At 37.9% G+C, this 22418-nt stretch overlaps 2 protein-coding genes across 5 annotated transcripts; one reads left to right on the forward strand and one right to left on the reverse strand.

Moving 5' to 3' along the window:
* Positions 1–263: 263 nt before the first annotated feature.
* On the forward strand, positions 264–8223 carry iqck (IQ motif containing K). The gene is made up of 9 exons (XM_077734325.1): positions 264–437; positions 718–794; positions 984–1146; positions 1216–1313; positions 2173–2225; positions 2302–2379; positions 2594–2678; positions 5688–5799; positions 7116–8223. The coding sequence occupies exons 1-9, from the start codon at positions 347–349 to the stop codon at positions 7328–7330; spliced, it is 972 nt and encodes a 323-aa protein (XP_077590451.1). The 5' UTR covers positions 264–346; the 3' UTR covers positions 7331–8223.
* Positions 8224–8939: 716 nt separating this feature from the next.
* On the reverse strand, positions 8940–21372 carry gprc5ba (G protein-coupled receptor, class C, group 5, member Ba). 4 transcript variants are annotated; one of them, XM_077734321.1, is made up of 4 exons: positions 15298–15608; positions 13900–14927; positions 12828–13000; positions 8940–11078 (listed from the first exon to the last, which is right to left on the reverse strand). In XM_077734321.1, the coding sequence occupies exons 2-4, from the start codon at positions 14921–14923 to the stop codon at positions 11034–11036; spliced, it is 1242 nt and encodes a 413-aa protein (XP_077590447.1). In that variant the 5' UTR covers positions 14924–14927; positions 15298–15608; the 3' UTR covers positions 8940–11033. The 4 variants fall into 4 exon arrangements, with proteins under 4 accessions (XP_077590447.1, XP_077590446.1, XP_077590448.1 ...); XM_077734320.1 differs by lacking the exon at positions 15298–15608 and adding an exon at positions 20956–21370 and having other exon boundaries at positions 8946–11078; XM_077734322.1 differs by lacking the exon at positions 15298–15608 and adding an exon at positions 20956–21370 and having other exon boundaries at positions 8950–11078; positions 12852–13000.
* Between the last annotated feature and the right edge of the window lie 1046 nt (positions 21373–22418).

Raw genomic sequence — 22418 nt, forward strand, 5'->3', positions numbered from 1 at the left:
TTTTGTTCTTATTGTTTGGGATTTTGTTTTATTTTTCAGCCTTTCGAATATCTGTCAATTTTAGAGATAAGAAAAGGTTTAATTAAAAGCATAAATTGAACTGTATTGGACGTCTCTTAACGTCAATGGCAGTGAATGAGTCAATTTACATTGAGCTAAAAAAAATTGTCCTTTACAGCCCTCTCGTGTTCATCTAAGGAGGTGCTTTGGTCTTTCTTTAGTGTTTTGTATTCCTTAGCAACGATTGACTCCCTAGCAACCACTTGGAAACAAAACAGGCAGTGAGACTGTATTTGCAGTATTCTTTTTTTTAATTAAGGAGACCATATAGTTGTTTTTTTAGAGGATGAATATGTTTTGTCACCTAACTGAGGAGTCTTCTCGAATGTTAAACACACAAAATGTCAAAAAATCTATTTGGGAAGAGGTGTGTGCTGGTAAGATTATCCCACATTATTATTTGTACATTTAATGAGTTAGGGCTACGAATATAAGAATTTTTAATAACATTTTATGGACAAAAATGTGTTTTCCTATAACAGTAACGTAAACTAAAACAAGACTTGAAGATATAAATCTGAATATTTACTGTTAAGTACCTAAAAAAAAGCTTTTCATATGTCTAATGATTAATTACTTTTCAAGGAGTCGAATTATCATGTATACTTGCCAAAGAAGTAAATTAATGAAATCAAAATGGGTTTTTTTTTTTTGCAGAGTTTGAAGCAAAACAACCCATTCCTCCAGATCGGACCGGTTCAGAAGCCTCGAAGGATGACAACACCTCCTCCAAGGTAACAAAACCTAAAATAAAGTGAAATACAACTGAACTCTACAAATAATATATACATATTAATTTGACTAGCCAACATATATCACCTAAAATCTGATCAAAATAAAGCCCCATTTTAACCCTGGGATCAAATAGATACATTGTTTTCATTTTTTTTTTTTAAATAAATCAATTGTTTTCCAATTTTCAGAGCTTCCAGGATGATGACGAAGAGGATGAAAACACCCTTCTATTAGACCTGGACCCCCTTCTTCACCACCCAGCCCATGCAGGGTTCTCCGTTTTTGGGGTTCCTCCTCCCGTCAGCCACCGAAAAGGAGCTCAACCTCCTTTTTACCCGCAACCCTTTCAACGTAAGGCAACCATCCATCCAAGTTTGTCAGTTTATCATCAGCATCCACTCTTTTGTTTTTGTCCGACAGATCCCGTCACACAATATATGGAAGACAAAGTCTTCCCTGTGCTTTTACCTGCACTGGAGGCGGTGCTAAAAGAAGCAAAAAAACAAGGATGTTTGCAGGTTTGCAAAATGATAAATTCATATTCATTTTTTCCCAAAAAATGCACATCTTAGCTAAAGCTAAGCTATGAATTATTTAAAATTACAATTAGCATTCCTCTTATTTTGTTCTGTAATTTCTCAATTCATTCCTCTTCTGAACTACGTATCCTCAAGGGTCGTGGGGGTGCTGGAGCATATCTTGCCAGCCAATCGCACGCAGACTACATATAAACACACAACCATTTACTCAATATTCATGCATCATTTTAATATTTTTTTAATATATTTATATAGTAAAACAACTACAAAGTGTATAATTTGTCTTCACTTATTTCTTTGCTGCAGATTTAGCCATTTTTTGTGCTTTTAATGGGCTTTATAGTCTTATTTTGACCTCTATTGGTCCATAAGCCGTGAGTTCATTGTATTTTTTACCCCTCCTCCAATCAAGATAAAGTTTGCTTTCTAAGAAATAGGAAAAGCTGTAAAGATTCCCCCCCGAGAGGCTCAACAAAAGCGTCCTTCTTCCACACGATGCCGTCAAAGTCAATTTTCGCAATTGGAATAATATGTAAATGAGGCCTCTTGGGAATGGCAAAGGGCTTATCTTCTTATCCTACGAAAATATTATGCACTTAATGAATATGTCCTCCTCGTGTATGCATAATGAAAAGATATTTAAAAACAATATTTTGCTCCTTCTTCCAAGACACACAATATAGGAAGATGTTATTATTTTGATGTGAAATGGGCAAAAGATCAGACCCAAACAATGATAAATATATAAATTCAAAATGAATAGACCAAATAACAAACACAAAATTTCAGATCTGACAATTTTCAAATGTTAATTTTCCACCTTGATTTTGTCTTTCAGAAAAAAGTCATCACATTTAATCCCATTGACTTCTTAGTGGAGTGGCTCTACAAGTAAGTTACATACTATTAATATTTTTCATCATTTCCATTCATCCATTCTGATATATATTCCTCTTTCCTTTCCTAGTCACAACCCTCGGAGAAAAGGCCAACCCCCACGCCAATTTAACAACATCCCATTTGTCCGAGCTTGGCTTAGTATGCAGTAAGTCCCATTTTTCATCACAGAAATATGTATCTAAAATCCTCCAATTGACAATAATACACATCTCTTAAAAAACACATGCATAATGACTTCCACCCTTATTACACATTCAACATATTTAAATTGGGAATGCTACTATTGCGAATGAACATTTCTCAGTGATTTCATTCATTTTTTTTATGTATTTTTGTCTCCAAACCCCCCCCACACCTAGTCCAAGACCACCCATCCCTCTCTACCTCCAGCTGAGTGACGACCAAGCTGCCTTGCTCATCCAGTCTTTTTGGAGGGGCTATAAGGTAAATGAAACCACACAAAAAATCCCCAAATCCAAAAATCAATACTACCTTTGCAAAACCGTTAGAGGGCGCTAAAACATATAACATAAACACATCCCTTCAGTAGCTATCTAGTTCAAATATATTCATTTGCTCACAACCCACTAAAATACAGATAATTTTATATTACTGTATATATTAACCCCCCACCCTATTTTTATCACTTATATAATCATTTAAAATAGATTTTAAACATCCCTACAGACTATATAGCTCTCTTTGATGCCTTTGGTGAATACTGCATATGTTGCAGGTAAATTTATTATATATAAAAAGTAACTTTTACTTTTAATAGCACGTCCTTTACCCTTTTTTTAAAGAAGACACAGCAGTTTTTTACTGAATGCGGTATAAAAAATTTAAAAAAAACTGCAGGGTTGACTGAGGGTTTTGGTGTCTTTGAGGACACAAACGCCTCATTATTTATTTAAAATACACAAGATATTTTAGGCACCCCAAAGGCTCAGTGTTGTGCATCTGTCACATTGTTCTCTTGCAAAAAAAATCATTTGATCACATACAAATGTTCCCTTTTAACTGACATTGTTAAAAGGTATTAATTATCCAGAGCTGGTTCTAATCTTCTGCTTAGCAAAGGGACAACAGGATTAGATGAGTTGTAGCACAATTCCCAACAATAAGTTACCAGATACTTTTATATTTCGTGCTTTTAAAAAAAGACGGGAAATATTCCCGATTTCTGACTTTAGCATATCCCTGCAGGATTATCGTTTGTAGTCGAGCAAATTTTTCGCTTTCGTCAGCCTGGAGCTCTCATACACACACATTTTTACCCTTTTTGGTTTGTTATATAACCAACCGTGACGCAGCTTTGACTGCAGTGTAACGAAGGAAAAAAAATGGGTTTTTTTGTGTGTGTTTTTGTGTGCGTATGTGTTGTATATTTCACATCTATATAAAAACATTGCACACAGTGTTCACAAGTGGAAAACAAGCTCTCTTAATGCGATTGTCTCTCGTCTCTGGTCCTGTCAAACTCCAGCAAGAAGGTCTCAATGTATTATTACATAATCGTCTTTACGCCGTGTGTGCCTTTAACACTGCCTGCTAATCCATTGGTCCGTTAGAATGTTACGCTAACTCGTATGGATATACACACTCATTGAGTTGATGGATAAGACATCCTAGAGTTCACAGTTTTAGCCAGAAAAAAAAAAAACTGTCAAAACGTTTGTCGGGAGGTTTAGAAGCCGAGCATGTGATTCGGATGGGAAAAAATAGAAAAGCTAGTCGTCAGCAAAGAAATTATGTAAAGCCTTTAATAATTCAAAGGATCCGCGAGAAAGCGGTCGGGGTTTAGCTTTCGGCTTCTACAAGTCACGTGGATGTCGTTGACTTTTTAGAGGGCTTGTTGCTTATTTTGAGAAGGAAATTGATGATGTCTTGATAGGGATTGACGTCCAATCAGATTGATTGGAGTTGGTTTAATCCAGATTGGGCATATTGTCGTTGTGAGTGACAGTTAAAGAGTTGAAATGTGCATATTTCGAAGTAGCTTAACATGTATGCTGATTTCCAGTAGGATTGGTGACAAGAGATGTTTTAAAAGGGGCATTAATTTGGAATTTTGGTATTTTAGGAATATGAAGGTAAGGCACATGGTTCTAGTAATCCCAATAAACCTGATGTGAGGCCTTATTATATCATAAAACATACTCAGAGATAGATCTATGTACTCGAGGAATAAAAAGCAGACAGTCTAAGCAGCCAAATTCAAAGCATCACCATATTTGGGCACTTTCTTCCCACAACCTCCAATCATACACTTATCATTGTCCTTCAAATTTGAGTTATATAGCCTATTTCATTATCATGCTATCACAAAATTCATTTTCTGACCCCAGTGACCTCTGACCTCTTTGCCCAAAAATGTATATTCACCTCTTCTGTTTCATACCTTGAATACAAACCAATTTCTGACCTCTATGACCTTTTCGAAATAGAGACTTTATAAGTTCTTGAAGTTTTGGAGATCACAAGTCTTTCAGGTTTCTATTGGATGGAGTCCACATTCATTCATTTTCTGTGCTTCTCGTGTATTGTTAAAAAAAAAAAGTAGGGCAGGGTGAATGCTGATTCTACTTGACATAAGGGCGAAAAGAGCTGAGAGTGGTACACACATACACACACACACACACACACACACACACACTCACACACACACATACTGGCAATCACCCAGTTCGCTGTGGAGTCAACGGTAAAAGTGGGTCTGTGTTTCCGCCTCAATGACTTGCCCAATGAAATGTTTGAAAAGAAAGGCTGAAGCGCAACGCAGGCAGGAATGTGTCCTGTAAGACTTGGTTGATAAAACCAAAAGCTCCCTTGATGATGTGACCTAATTAATTCAAAAAAGTGGAGAAAAAAAGTACCAAAATACCAATATTTCTTGGGTCGTCATTAATACCCATTATTAAATGTACGTAAACACAAAACTGTATTTTTTTTAGTGTTGAAATATTGTTTTCTCCATTGTTAGAGTAGAAAAATTCTCCAATTTTCATATATTCATAAGATGTTTTTTACTGCTGTGTTGTTGTGTAATTGGATTTAAAATGCATTTTTTTTTAAATTTCGATATGCATTCATTCTTATTTTCAAAGTACTTTTCTACTCTTCTTAAAATAAGTGGAACCACCCACGTCAAGAGAATCCAATATGAGACTGAACTCCCATAGGAAATAATGTTAATTAATGTGTCCCTAATTCAAACTGTCAGCATCATAAATTAATTAACAATCCCTGCACGCTTTATGTAACATTCCAACACTGTAAAAAGTATCAAAAATATTCATTAATTGGTTCCCATTGACAACTTTCGACATCCTAACCATTGAGCTGAGATCATTCACTGCCAACTCTCCCATGCCAAACAGATTGGACACCAATGGAAGTAAATGAGTAAATAATAAGTATTTAATGATGTTTTTTTAATGTTTTTTTTTTTAGATCCGGGCACAACCTCACGTACAGGAACTTCGCCGATGGCAAAGAACCTTGAGGGAAACCCGGGACATTTCCAAGGCCGTTTCAGACTTCTGGGCTCGCGTCGAGAGACGAGGTGAGACCCCCGTCAACCATTTTTTTACAACATGGCGGATCGTGTGAGAGCTTAACGCCAAAAGCCACTAAAAAAAAGCAAAGCGCTTCTCGTGCATTGACCGCCGCTTTCAACTGGCGCACATTCCTCGCCGTGCCACGGCTGCTGACCTGACATTCTATCTAAGAGGGAGGGGCTTCAGTCTACTAAGCCCACCCCCCTTTTTTTGCAAATAGTCAGATCAGCATGCTGGTCAAATGGCTTTAATTCCACTTATGTTTCAAGTGTGACGAGAGAAGGGAAAAAAGGGATAGAAAAGTGGACTTGTTTTTTTGGGAAGCCCCCCTTGTGGCCCCTCTTTTCCCCTTCCAAGGTGAACCGGGAACAGCTGCCATTCCACATTTCACAGCACGGTGTCCAAGTTGCACTGGTGTAAAAACAATCAGTGACCCGGGGAGGGCACGGGGGTGACGGAACCGGCAACAGGTGCCGCCGTCATTGGCGGAATATATGTTGACTTTGTCAATAAAAATAGATAGACGTCCAATCAGTTTATAGTCATTTGTGACTAGTTTTCATTGGCTGTCATCCTTAGACATCTATCACTGTCAATGGTAAATATAAATGATTAAAATGCACTGTTTTAAAAAATACTTGCAGTAAAATGACAGCAGTCTTGGTACCTTTAATGTATACACTTGCATACACTTGCATACACTTGTATACACTTGTCTACACTTGCATACACTTGTATACACTTGTATACACTTGTATACACTTGTATACACTTGTATACACTTGTATACACTTGTATACACTTGTATACACTTGTATACACATGTATATACATATAAATAAAGGCTGTGTTTTTCTACCAAATCAACAAAAACTAAAGTGCGGGCCGGTGGAGCTAGTGGTTAGCATATCGGCCTCGCAGCTCTGGGGTCCTGGGTTCAAATCCAGGTTAGGTCCATCTATGTGGAGTTTGCACCTTTACCCCGGGCCCGGTGGGTTTTTTCCGGGTACTCCAGTTAACTCCTACATTGCAAAAACATGCATAGTAGACTGATTGGACACTCTAAATTGCCCTTAGCTAAGACTGATTGGTTGTCTGTTTCTCTCCTTGTGCCCTGTGATTGGCTGGCCAACGTCTCTAGCCCAGAGTCAGCTAGGATAGGCTCCATCACCCCCTAATGATTATAAAGTGGTTCAGAAAAATGCGGAGACTCAAATTAAAACTCTTGTTTTAGAGTGAACAACTGTAACAGTGATTTTTGAGGACTATGTACAAGTTGGACTTATTTTGTGACCTAAAAGTTCCTTTTGTTGGTTCACAGTTGGCACATCCATGACACAGGAAACAACAGAAAGCACAGAATCCGAAATTTCTGACGTGTGTGTCACGGTGTTATCGCCCACCCTGCTGAGTACGGCTTTGCCCACCCCGCTGATCACCCCAGACGGAAGCGATATTCTAATGCACGGACGGCCCGATTTGGACGAGCTGAGCCGCACCGAGTCCACTTCCAAGTCGTCGTCCATGTCCACTTAAAGGACATATTGGAGGTGTGTCACAAAACATTTACATTTCTATTTTCGAAAAATGTTATAAATTTCAAAATTTAACGTCACTAGAAACAAATTTTTAACATTTTGCTGGTAGAAACATCATTTTCAATGGATTTTTTTTGCTAAAAATACAGTTTTTTCCCTTAATCTCATCAAAAAGTCATTTAAAAATATTATATATCATTGTCAAATTCATATATTTGTCAAATACACACAAAAAAATCCCTGCCAGCTCTATGGCAATAAAACTATTGAATTTTTTTAGTTGTGACATTATGTTAAGTGCTAATTTCTATTAACATTTACAAGGCCACTAACGGGGCATTAAAACGCTTGTAACCAATCAAAAGCAACCAAGCGGGGATTTATGTTATGATAGGAGCATCCAATCAAGTGATTGCCTTCATAAATGTGATCATCTCTCAAGGCTTGAGATTCACAGACCATCAAAATGTCATTTTGTCACGTATTTCCGTACTAAAAAAACATAAAAAAATAGTTCCACTGAAGCCAGGAAGTGTGCAGCGGAAAAGGGAGACTCATTGTTTAGCAGGAAATGATCCAAGTGAGGAAGCAGGTGATAGAGAAAAAGGGGGAAAATAACAAATATGCACCTTTTTCCTTTTGGATTGTCATTGAAACTCAAAATGTTTTGATGTTGAATAGTATTGCCATTTTTTTAATGATCGTGTTACTCAAAAAAAACATCTTTTTTGATAAAGATGATAGAGCAAGATATTCAAATTGAATTTTCCCACTTTTAAATCCATAATTGTAATTTTTAATCATTTTTCTGTGTTTTTAATTCAAAAATCATTTAGTAAAATCTAAAAATATATTGAAAAAAACCCCTAAAATAAACATTCTTTTAGATCTATAAAAAACTGAATATTCAGGGATTTTCATCCAGTTCCTTTAATCCATTTATACAAGAAAAATTAAATATTATATCTAAAATGGTCCAACCCACATGAAACCAAGTTGACGTTAATACGGCCCTTGGTATATACACGATTGATTCGTTTTCAGGAGTGTTTCGCCTCTTTTCTATGCCATATGAGCCATGTTAGCCATTTTCTGTCCTTCCTAGCACCACAAAATATGCCGCTTTTCTTCAGTGTGGTCTGCTGGTGATAAACCGCCAATGTGCTGGGCTTCAGAAAGCCAGATAAGGGTCACGGATCTCCCACCACGCTCATTCTGGGGCATGAGAGACAGCTGCCTCTCTTGTTGGGTGGCGTGATTAAATGATCTATTTCATTCTGAGGACATTTGATAGCACTAAGTCCAATATGGGCTCGGCTGAAACCGGATAGCAGCCATTTGCTGGGCAATCTGTGCAAAAAAAATCGAGTAAATCACATTTGTGGGCTACAAGATGAGTTACAGACCAGGGGCGGACTTTTTGGGGGGTGTAGCGGGACCCGGGCCCCCATTTTTAAAATACGTTAAGTGGTTTTTGTTGGGTAAAATGCAAAAATATTATAAAATATCAGTGTTAAAATGCCTGCTAGATTCGCCAGGCCACTTTTTGGGTAAAAAATGACATTGACAAGAAATTGACATTTAATCAAACGTACTAAACATGACACTTTTATTTTTTTTCCTGAATTAGTTACAGAAAGAGTTAAGTGTTTTTTTTAATCATCGTATTTTTGCTAGTAGTGGTTTTGAAAGTCGATTTGAATGGAAATCTACGTTAGCATGCTACGACGCTGTGAAAACCTAGATCACCCCAAACCTAGGAGGCGGGGTCAGTATGATTGCCCCGCCCCCATTTTTGCTTAACATAGAATTGTGCAAAATTCACTACATTTATAACACGGACAATTGATGATGAGATGGAAAAGTCCATAAAGTTCTGATTGGGTCCATTGGATGTCCGTTTCTTTCGAGCACTCTGATTGGTCGTCAACCCACGTATACACTGAAATGTTGTCACATGACCTCCACATAAATAGTATTGAAAAATACGTCCACATGTAGAAATGGTGCCGAGCATGCACACATACTGGAAGGTAGTTGACAGTGGAAAATGTACAGTCATGTGATGTTAATATTTTCAACCCGACAACCACATCAAGTGTTGAAAAAAGTTGGGAAATTACACTCACTTTATGTTCAAGTAGTCAATGAATTGAAAGAAGCCTGTGCTATTAACCCAAATTCCTGCATGTTAACTCATTGGCTGCCATTTTTTTTGCAATTAGAATTATAATTCATTATTAGTCCTCGTTTCCAAACAATTATTCCTGAATATGTTAACCCTGTCTTGGCCTCAAAGTCAGTTAATGCGCTTGTTTCAGTTTTTTTGTCTTTTTTTGTTTATTTTTTTTAGCGCGTGAAGTGCCACTCATTATTATTCACAGCCATTTTGTCATCAAATGCGTAAAAAGATATGCTCTGCAAATAAAAATTGTAAAACAACGGCACGCAAATAAATGCATGAATGCAAAGCAACCATAAAAAATGATAATAGCAGTTGTCATATCGTATTCTGTAAAAAAAAAACAGTGATTCCCAACCGCTTAAATCTCAGCACATTATTGTAAAGTGTATTTATTCTTCGTCTTTTTACTGTACTGTTTTTATTAAGAACTAGTTTCCTAATTTCTGAATATTTTGGGGGGTAAAAGATTGTTTATTTATCTGTGAATCACCAAATTAATTTTAAAAATTATATAATGAAGAGTAAAATAAATATTAAAACACAACTAAAACCCAAATATTGCAATCAGCGACATTTCCTAATTAGGTCATTTTCAATATGTTGTATTTTTTAATTATGAATAATTATCATCAATATCCATAACTACTTTTTTTGAGGATCAAATTGTGCTGACCAAAAATAGTAAAAATGCCCACTTTAAAAAATTGCATTATAATAGTGATTTAACAGAAACAAATACCCCCAAAAAATGGCAAAAAAATACTTCCAATAGTTTTTTAAGTAAAATCACCACACTATAAAAAATGCTGGCATGAAAAAATGAAAAATGTGCTTCAATTAACGTTGGGAAACACTGATTTCAACATAATTCATGAATTCATAATGCAAAATTAAGTAAACAAGCAAGCAGGACTTTTTCCCCCCAAAAATGTATATACTTAGACATATATATTTAAATATATATATATCACTACTACAGTATGTACACAGCTTTCCAAAGTCTTTCTCCCACAGCAAAACCCACACAAACTTTTCTTGAAAAACAGCGTCGTCTTGCAGAAACGTCCTCCCGTGCGATAAAGTTACCTCGCTTCCATAGCTTTTGTGCGGGTGATGTTTTTTTTTCTTGTCACTTTTTGTGTCCATGCAAAAAAAACATAAATGGGGCGGAGTTTCGCGAAAAAGGGGCGGAGTTTCGCGAAAAGGGGTCGTCATTTTGATACCGCTAAGACTGATGGAGGACAGAGCCGGATGAAATATGTTCACAGTTTGAAGGAAGCTTAAGAAAAAGCACTTTAAAAATGTTTTATATATGTATATATATTTTTTAGATATGCTGGTTGAAATTTGTGTGCTCAAAGATGATTGGCTCTGTCCTCCATGGCCTTGTTTTGATAGGATTTGATTGGCACAGCGTCTGTACAGAGTAATAGTGGCATCCGTGTATTTTATTTTTCATTTTTTTTTTGTACGATCCCTTTGGGAACTCCATGTCGGTCCCTCGTCGTCATCAAGCTCACCACAGCTGCCTTCCCGTGTAAGTGGGCGGGGCTGATGGGACCTATGGCGTGGGGCATGAGAAGGTAGTTATTTAAGTTTGTTGGCATGTACAAATTGGTCAATTTGTAGTTTGAAATATGATCCATCTATAACGAAAGACGTGTCCAAAGTCTCACTTGAGGGCCCAGTTATGGCCCGCCGTCCATATGTTGAAAATGGCATTAGTAGAAGCAGGATTAGAAAAAATATTTTAATTAAAGTAGTCAAAATCAAGGTCTGCTTCTGTGTAGCTTTTTAGCATTTAAACTTTTTTAAAGGTAGCTTTTCTGCATGTTAATTTTATTGTTTTTAATGTGATATAAAGCATTTTAGTTTACCTGGCGTTGAATTTTCGAAGACAAATTGCTTTTCTACATATACTTACTTCTCATATCTTATCAAGAAATATGAATAAATGTTGTAATGTTTGGACACGCCTTGCGTAATAGGCTGCATAATCAAATATAAGTAAAATACAAAATGCATGCATATTAAAAGTGCATATTGGTCACTCCATTCAACACATGCACAATCAGTGTATGAAGGATATTGAAAAATGTATAAATAATTGTTGTATTGAATTCAATGACAGTACTCAATGGGAATATTAATGTAATAATGTTATTGCAGTTAAGTGAATACAACAAATCGTTTTGTAGTGTTCAGCAATACTATGAGAGAAACTATAGTATGGCTAAAAATAGCGACAAGGAGATATATTTTAGACGCTAAGTGCAAAGGGGGTAATTTAGTAGTAGTTGCATAGCAGCTAAATGGAAAAAGCAGAGCGGCCATTCGTCGTGTTTAATGAACGTTGCGGCTTATTTACACGATGGGCCAGACACAAATCAAAGTCAGCTGAGTGACCGTTTGTGTTAAAGTCTGTTCATGCGTGTGCTTACAAAAAAAACGCATTTGAGCATTTATTCTCTCATTTTTTTGCTATTAGATGAACTAGTTTAGTGGAAAAGATGCGTTTTGACATTTTTTATGTGTGCTGAAATCTTTATTTTAGAGAATCTGGATGTTAAATTAAAAAGAAAATGCCTATTATTGCTAAATGTATTTAAAATTATTTTTATTAACAGTATTTCCATTTTTTTGTTATTTTTAATTGTATTTATTCATAGCATTTTTCTATTTGATTTATTTCAAATATTTTTTTGACTATACACAATATTATTCTTAATTATATTTATTCATAGTATTTGAATATTTGACTTATTTCAAATATTATTTTTGGACTTTTTCAAAATATAATTCAATATTTTTATATTTCTATTGACATTTATTTCAACATTTCATCCCAATTACTTTTTTATTTAAATTTGGTGAACATTTTATCTATTTAAACACCAAAATACATAAAAAAACTATAAAATGAACATTTTTAAATAAACAAAAAATGCAAATAAATCAAACTTCAATACAATCAATACAAATTTTAATAAATAAATTACTACCAGTATAAATCACATCTTAAAATAATGAATGATTTATTCCATTTTAAGCAATCATTTCTGCTCTTCATTAATTCCAATGTTGAGATTAGTAAGTAAATAGTTGCAAAACACTGTCAAAATCCTTAAATAATCTTAAAAAATGTCCAAATAAATGCTCAAATATCTTCCAAAAACCATTCCAAAACATGCACACACACTTTAGACTGCAACCTTGCTTTTTCTAGGGGACGCACACATGATTGTGCATGCAGTCCAGTTGGCGATCGGTCGGTCGATTGGTCGCAGCGGCATGTAATCGGCTTTTGTACCTGTGATTGGGAGGATGTACTCACCGCTCCCCCGTTTAGAATCATGGTCATCTCGGTGGGTTGGTAGACGTTGCTACGGAAGGGGGCGCTAGGCCTGGCGCCGCCCCCGCCAACGCCGCCAACGCCGCCAACGCCGCTGTTGTGTGGGCCGTCACCGCCACTCCTTCTCAGGCCTAGACGGAAATATTAAGTCATTCCTTGACTTGAGGAGGCAGTAGACGTTTGGAGATGAGCAAGCAGAGGGAATTGGTGGAATGAGTAGAGAAAAGGCATCTTTCAGAAGGACATTGGGATGAATGGAGGTGAACTTGTTCAGCTTGAGGGCAAGTCTGAGGGGGTTTGTGGGCTAGAAAATAGGATAAGTCATTGGAATTTGGATTTATAGCATCGGTATAGTAATTTCTTGCAATTTATTGGTTTTAATTATATTTTTATATGCAAAAAATGGTAAGGAAAAAGTTGTATTTAGCTCACTTTAATCAGCACCATCTTTTAAAGAATTTTAGATATAATATTTAGATTTTTTTTTATAAATGGATTAAAAGAACTGGATTAAAAGCCCTGAATATTCATTTTTTTATAGATTTAAAACAATGTTTATTTTAGCTTTTTTTATGTTTTTTTAGATTTTACAAAATGTTTTGTGAACTAAAAACACAGAAAAAATGATAAAATGTAATATACATCTATACTTTTCATTTTAATTTGATCCTAAAACAGAAAGTCGGCACTCATCATTTACTTTCCCCGGACCACATTTGGCCCCCGGGCCGCCACTTAGATACCTGTGCATTATTCTTTAAAAAATTCATCATAAAGATTGACATTCAATTAAACTTTAGTCCTAATCACATTTGCTTTCTTGTCTTTTTAGGTGACCAACCAGACTCCAATGAGATCAAATTGACAAAACAAAAGATGGCAACTACCTAAACTGTGAATAAAAGTAAGTTATACCTCAATCTATTTAACAAATTCGCCCCATCTTCCCACACATTTCCCGAAAAATCCATAATTTTCATCCCAACAAACCCCCCCCCCCCTCTCTGGCCCCCTTACAATGGCTTCGTACCTGCAGTGTTGTCATCATTGTATCCATAGCCTTGATTCTCCACAAATTGCCTATGCGAGAGTGGGATATCTTCATCAAAACTGGTCTCCCTCATCCGCGTTGAACTCTGCGACGTATCAAAGTAGTCCGGCGCCGTTGGTTGCGGCGGCGGCTTCATACACAGATGCGCCTCGGGGATGGCGTGGAATAGCAGTAGAATCCAACCCTGCGCCACCAACGCCACTGCCAACGCCGGTTCGTTCCATTCCGGCGACTTCCCCAACCAGGCGTTGCCGTAGAGATAGAATCCCACCCAAGCTACCCACAACAGCAACGACAGCAGGCATGTGACCAACAACCAGGCGGCATGGCAACGCCATTGCCTCGTTTTGCCGCACAAAGCCAACGCCGCCGCAGCCGAGGCGGCTAGCAGCAAGGCTAGCACGTAGCTACAAGCTAGCGAAAAGTCCACGGGGAGGTATTGGCAGGCGGCACGACCCTCCCTCAAAACGGTCAGCAGGAGCCATTCGGCGGCGATGATGCCTTGGACGGCGCTCAAACCCAACGCCAAGCCAGTTAGGGCGCAGCCCCCTGGACCACGGTGCTCCCGGCCCACCCGGCGAAGGCGTACGCCTTGGACTAGCAAACAGGAGAAGCATAACGCGAACAGGAGACCCCAAAGCGCTCGCTGAAGAAGACATAAGGATTCATCTCGCTCGATCAGGTAGGCGAAGCTTAGGCCGAATAAGCCCACCGTGCCAAGGAGTAGGAGTAGGAGGGGCCCCACGCCACTTCGTTTCTCCGCTTCGCCGATGTGGCGTACACGGCAAAGTAGGACCAAGGCGAGAAGGATGGCTGCAAGGGTCCCACCCGCCGCGACGCTCTCTACAGCTACGCCCCAAACGGCGTCCAGGTCGCAGAGGAGGGTGTAAGGGCGCCCCAGGCCCCAGCCGCAACCCCGGGGGAGAGCCTCGGGGTCCTCGGGGTCTTGGCCGTTAGTCCCGCCGGTGACCAGAAGCAGGAATAGGACCAGAGGAAACGCCATTTCTCTGGAGGGAAGAAAATAAGAGATGTCAGATGGGAAATGCACAAAAAAAATGCATTTTTCTGGAGGAAATATCAATAAAATAAGAGATGTTAGATGGGGAATGTACCCAAAAAAATGCATTTTTTATTGAGAGAGAAGGAAGACTAAACAAGACAGTTATGTCAGACGGAAAAATGTCCGTAAGCGGCGATTCTGGTCGCAGAAGTCGAAGAAAAGCAAAGTGACCTTTGAAACAAAATGCTGTTTTCCACTCTATTTTTTAAAAGGCCAAATCAACCAAAACTTTTACTGTCAATGTTATTTTGGCTACTGCTATCGCCATAGATGCCCAATTCATTCTAAGAGATTTATTAGCAAGGATAAATTCTCACCTCAGAAACTTTTACTCCCAAATTTCCATCATGATGTCCCAAATACTGCAAAGTTACTCGTTTTCCATTAGTTTCCATCATTCTTAGCAGTAGCCACTGCTAAGTACCAAACCCTAAGCGCAGAAGTACTGCCACTAGTTTTCCATAAAGTATATCCTGATACTTTAGTCAAACATTTCTGAAACCCAAACACTTTTCAACCCCTCCAACAATGTTTTCCACAATCTTAGCCCCCTACAAACTCAAATTTTACAGAATAAACACAATAACTTGAAGAATTCACATCCAACTCTCAACCCTTTCAGTACTACTATTCATATTTCTATACTACAACACTCCTAAATGACTCCAATCCCCATCACAAAGCTTTTTAAAATGACATTTCCAATGACATCACACTCTTCTATGATGACATCACCTCACCTCTACCAAATCCTACAATGGAACTCAACTCAAAATGAGTACCTACTCCCACCAATGGCCGCCAACACATTAATAAATTCTCCCAAACTTATTGCAACGCCTAAGCCAAATCCTCCTCCACATCTTTTTGCACCTCAGGAGACTTAAAATATGCATATTCATGTATATTTACAACACTTTCATGTACCCTGCAGAGATTTACACCAGCTCAACTTGTCCCTCCCCATTGCCCTGCTTTGGAAAGGGAGACCCCCTCCTTGCTCACTAAAACAGCCGTTTGCAATGCGCACTCCGATTTCCCATTGTAGATGCACTCCAGCTCAAAAGCGTTGTTCCCCCTGAACCCCCCATCCCCCTTGGTAACCATAGTTACCTCCCCCCCCCCCCACCTTGACAGAGACGAGACCACTCGCCTCGTCCGTATCAAGCCGAGAGGACAGCTCCACCTCTTGCGTTTTCATCCTCGATTTGATGCCGTCCTTCTTTGTCGGCTTCTAATTAACGAGAACGAAGACGAAGAAGAGTGCAGAGACCCTCGCCATGTGAGGAGGGAAGACCCCTTAAGTCCCCCCCCCCCCCCACCCGACTTGTTACACTGTCACTCCTCACACAGATGGTTGTTCTGGCTGAAGGGAAGACGCATTACACACAAGCGCCAAAGAGCCAGTGGTGATACACACACACACACAATCACATGGGAGAGGTCACGTGCAAAAAAATCGCAAAATAGACCTTCGGATTCACCCAAAAAATGTCGTAAATAAGATGGGAATCATGTTATTTTTCTGTTTTTGATGAGGTGGGATAGCCAATAGCAGTCGGGGAAAAAATTAATGAAGAATAGAATGCATGGAATAGTATTTTGTGGTTTATTATTTACTATGACTACCAAAAACAAAACAAAAATCCATTTGTCTTTGTAAAATTCTTCTATGTCTAAAAATAAGACGAAAAAATAAGCCTGAATCTTTTAACAGAGTGTGTAATGTTTTATTTTTGTTTAGTGCTCCTCAAAAAGTATTATTACTTTGAAATTAAGTTTTTATTTATATATTTTGGTATTATTCCAAGGTAATTTAGCTTCCTCAAAGCCCATAAAAAAATAATATGTTGAATAAATCAAGTAAATAGTGTAATGCATTGTTTAATTTTCTCATTTTGTCTCATTTCTACAGTAAACAACAACTGGAAGTGACAACCAACTTGAAACCAACAACCCTTATTTTTGGAGAACAATACAAGCAAACTGATGCTCAAGAGGAAGAAAAAAAATCATTTGCAAGGTCTGCTTCCTGTTGTTTCTCTTCCATCCTCCATTTTTTTTTCCATCTCGTCTTTTGTGCTTTCAACACAACACTGCATGTCTGCGTCTCCTTCCCAATTACATCCCTTGCCTCTCTCTCTATGCCATTTCAGCTTAGTACCCCCCCCCCCACTCCCAGCCAACCAACCCCACCCCCCACTGCACTTCTTTGCCTCCATTCTGTGCATCTTATGTAACCGAGATGGGGGGAAGGATCCAGCTTCTGCCAGTTGTGCATAGGCTATGTTGGGATTCAATCCCAATCCACTATATATGCCATACATAGAAGAAGAAAAAAAACATCTTGGTGACAATAATAAACGTCCAATCTATTTTGACTGGTCTTGCCAAAGCCGATTGGACGTCCATTGTTGTCAAAGGTGCTGAAACAGCACCATAAATTATCACATTTTACTATACAGTGTATTACAAGGCTTTAACGTCAACTCAATTTCATGTGGGCCATTTTAGATATAATATTTCCATTTTCTTTTCTATAAATGGATTAAAAGAACTGGATTAAAAGCCCTGAATATTCAGTTTTTTATAGATCTAAAACAATGTTTATTTGAGCTTTTTAAAATATATTTTAGATGATTTTTGAACTAAAAACAGAAAAAAATGATTTAAAAATGACAATTATTAATTTAAAAGGGGGAAAATCAGGAAATTTGATATACATTTACACTCTATTTTAATTTGATCCTAAAATAGAAAGTCGACACTCATGATTTACTTTTCCGGGCCGCAAAAAAATGATGCGGAGGGCCACATTTGGCCCACGGGCCGCCACTTTGACACCATAGTATATTTATATAGTGTATTTAGTGGATTATTTGCATATACTAATTGTGTTACCATCTGTTTTAGAGCTTACACACGTGTGTGTGTGTCTACGAGTGTATCTGGCGACATATCGATCCAGCTGGTGAAGCGACCGGGTCATTTTGCCGAGGAATGGACGCCGAGGAACGGACGCCACTGGGGATTGCAGCTGAATCCGATGTTTGCTTCTGGTAAGCTCTCACTCACCTAGGAATGTCACTCTAACTTAGTTGTTCGCTCGTCTATTGCTATCTTCAAACAAAAGGGACATGTTTACATTTGAATTACAAGTACCATAACTCTTTCAGTACATATAGTAGATTTGCCGTTAAATTTGAAGTGGGAGGGTTGGCAGCGAATGAATTTATGATAAATATAAATCAATGAAAACTTGAGAGTAAATATATTAATCGACAACTACTCTTAATCCCTTATAGTATTGTTTAAAACCTTCTTTTAAATATTAATCAATATTGTCTAATGTTTTAAATGCCTTGGAAAAAAGTATCAAGAGTACCCTTATAGTATACTAGTATACATACGAAAAAAATATTTACATGATTTTTTACCGACTAAAAAACATCACATTGCTAAAAAATAATCACTGAAGCGAGAAAATATTTTATTATGTTATATATATTAATAAACTGTACCCAATACCTATAATTAGCCTGCCACAATTCAGGGTGTCCCCTCCCTAGACCCCATAGTTGACTGAGATAGGCTCCAGCACCCCCTACAAATGCACAAATGTACCCAATATGACCAATAACCATTTGTGGGTCATACCCATTCATACTAATACAAACAAATACAAAAATATGGATAGAAAAATGACTAAACCTTCTGTATATTTTAGTAATCTGACTACAAAATACTAAATTGTGATTACAGATTACTTAAATACATGTAATTTAGTCATTCATAGCTATAAAAAATATTTTTTTAACCAGGCACCCCATACTTAAACTGTCAAAATACTTATTTATTATTATTATTTATTTAACTTAGCGACTGCTAATGGATGATATTTTCCATCATTTAAAAGAAGTATTTTTTCTTATCTTGTAGTGTTTTGAGTGAGAACAACTTGTGAGTTAGGACAATTTGAACATTAAGTCTTGTTCCTCACGGACCTGCTGACATGACACATGCTTACTGGGAGGGACTTTTTTTTTTTTTTTTTTTACACAATATCGCCCTTGTTTGCTCTTCGTGCCTTTTATTTTCTTTGCCTGACATTCGTGCCCTTTACGAGACACAATGACAACAACATCACACAATTATTTGATTCTACTCTCTTGCCATTATGTCATCCATCTTTATTTTTATCTACTTAAACAGTTTATGATGAAATTTCACCGGTGGAAGAAGTAACTGAACTGAAATTGAAAGTAGATTTGCCAGTTTCTTCCGGGCGACCCCCGCCGTACTAATTAGGGCTCATTAGCATTGCGGCAGGACCATATGCTAATTGACTTGGCAATTAACAGTGCTAGTGATTAATCTCAAAGCGCTATGGTTACGCCTACTATGGTTGAGGGATTCGTATTGCGGGTTTTCCTAAAGTATTTAAGATAGACTACGAGTCATGTTTATAGCCTACAAGTCATGTGGTCAGTGTAGACTGTTTCACGGGACGTAAATAAACCCACTGGAGTTGCAGGACATTGTTGACATAGTATACAGTAAAAGATGAAATGTGTGGTTTTGATTTTAATGCTTTTGGTGGCGATTTTAGGGTCTTTGTGTATGGAAGAGATGCAATTTAAAGGGGAAGTACATGACAGATTCGAACCCACAACTGCAGATTTGCGAACCATTAGTTAGATTAAATTTTTATGTATTTTTTTTAGAAAAATGATTTGAAATGAGGGAAAACATGATGAGAAGTTGCTTTCAAAGCTGGTGAAAATTTTATTTCCCCGGGATGCCCATATATAATTCATCTTTCATTTCACATAAATATTAGTGAAGTAAAATAACCCAGTTTTGGATTCTTTAAAAACAACAACTTTAACTCATTGGCTAAGATTTTTTTGCTGTTAATCATCCCAATTGAAGTAGATTGGACGTATTTCGATTTTTTTCCCATTTCAATGGATATTGATATTTTATTTTTGGCCTTTGGCATCTGACGGCAGTATTTGGATAAACTCTTACCTCAGAAACTTTACCTTAGCTTGTTAGCATTAGCTAAATCATCCTGAACTACAGTAGACGTAGCCCTCTTTGTTTTGTTTACCTTGACATAGTACTATGTAAGATAAATATCACCAAAAAAACGATGTAATCTGGTGAAATCTACCTACTACTACTATTTACTCACCATTTTAACAACATATTACAAAAACAAAATACACTATAGTCCACTCTAAAGCCCTCAATGCCCCTACACACCAACAACCTTGCACACTGTAATAAATAACCCCAAAATTTAAACACGCAATCCATAAACAAAACAAACAATGACGTCAATAACCATCTATGGCAGTCAAAGACTTGACCTACACTCGTGTTTATGCATCCCTGGATGCTCATTACCCCCCAAAGATCCTTTGTAATGGCTCCTGGGTGACTATTTGAGCATGGTTAGTTGTTTTGTGGGGTTCCCTAAAAAAATAGGTGTATATGTGTGTGTGTGTATATTGGGGGGGTCTAACTCTTGGATTTAGCTGACCTAAAGAGCAGCTGAATGCAAAAACACACATGTAGAGAGAGAATGCTCTTTTTCTAGTACCCCCCTCCCAATGGTGGCCACATGGAGGTTCCCCAGGGCATTCCAGAAGAGTGTTTGTTTGAGGTAGCATTGTTTCAAATGTGTGTATATGTGTGTAGTATATATGTATGTGTATGTTAGTGTGTGTGTGCCTGGAATAAAGAATGACACCTAACCTCTTCACAATGATGGACTGCTTGACGCTCCCCAAAATATCCCACTGTATAGTGTGTGTGTGGGTGTGTTGGTGGCAGGGGTTGGGGGGGGGGGGTGTATGCAAAAAGAACCAATGCCATTTGTAAAGAAATAGGAATATATTAGAATTATATGCAGGTTAGGGTTAAAAAAAATGGAATAAAGCTCGTTTAGGGTAGGCATGAAGACCGACCTTTTCTAATCGATGCAAATGGATCCTCCGCTGTGTGAAATTGGGAAGGAGGTGCGATAAAAAGATGACAATCCTTGCACGAAATGTCACATTTCGGAAAGCTCCGGAAAGCACCGCCGCGTCCCCCGAGTCGTCCGCTTCCTCAGTGTCCGATTAGACGCGCTCACCGCCGGCCCTGATGTGTCCGACTGCCTCGCTCTCAGAACCGGCGGGGGTCGTAGTAACCCGGATGGCATGAAAACATTAAACCGAAATTGATTCGATATATTCCCTTTTAGGTGGTGTCTAAATCCTGGGGTTAAGCATCTTGCTGTGTTGAATGTGAAAAATAGAAAATAAAAGCCAGTTGGGAGGAAGCGGCGAGGTGCCGAACCGGTCGAGCTGAAACTGCGCTCCGCATAACGCGCGTGCAGATTAGCAGCCCCCCCAAAAGCAGCCCCCTCCTCCCACTTTGCGCGTGCACACACCCACCCAAAGACATAGATTGACTACACACGTCCTTCGGATTGCTGACTGACTGACAGACAAGACAAAAAAAGGGTTTAGAATACTATACTTGCAAGCTGGAGAGTTGGACAGTCTTTCAGACAGTTGGAATTATCTTAAGGACTGTTTTGGCAGTCGAATGAATGGTTTTTATGATTGTAATTTATTATTTTTACAATGAAATCATATAATGGAGCATTGAAAGTGACTAAATTGATGGGCAATTGACTTCCAGTTGTCTTTCAAAGTAAAGCTGCCATGGCAGACACAATTTACTAAATATGGGGCATCACAAAATCACTAAATATTTGTTTTATATCGTATATTTTTTCATTTAACAGAACTGAACTCCTAAATATCAAGAATATTATACAAGCTTTCAGGGCAGTTGACAGAAATAGGCGTTTAAACTGATTGGACTACACTGATTAGTTATGTTGCTGATGCAAAAGCATATATATTTATTTTTGTCGATTACAGTCTGTTTCCATTTACATTTTTTTCTGAGTCACTAGTTCTAAAAATGTTCCATGCACGTCCATTGCAGGCCACATTCAAAAATCCAGCTGCCATATTCAACCACTTTATGAAATATGCATACATAATGTCCAACCTCACCTCCCACTTGTTAGAAAACCCTGTCTTATTGTGAAAGATTTTATTTCCTGTTTAATGCCTTGTTATCTCCGTGTACTTGTCAAAGCTGCTGTGGTGTTTGTTATTGTGGTCGTCTCAGCTGCTCCACTCCATCTCACATGGGGGGTCTTTTTTAGGATGACGACCCCCACACTCACACTGGCTTACCCATCATTCCATTTGTTGCCATGTGGAGAAAAAAAAATTGGCATCCTGCTCTCCTTAAATCATCATCTTTCTTATATATATTAACCATAGCTTATTCATTATATGGCCTTTTACATTAGCATTAGATATATATATAGATATATAGATATGTGCTTGAATATTTGTCTCCTTGT

This window comes from Stigmatopora nigra, chromosome 15 (genome assembly GCF_051989575.1).
Source record: "Stigmatopora nigra isolate UIUO_SnigA chromosome 15, RoL_Snig_1.1, whole genome shotgun sequence".
Lineage (NCBI taxonomy): Eukaryota > Metazoa > Chordata > Actinopteri > Syngnathiformes > Syngnathidae > Stigmatopora > Stigmatopora nigra.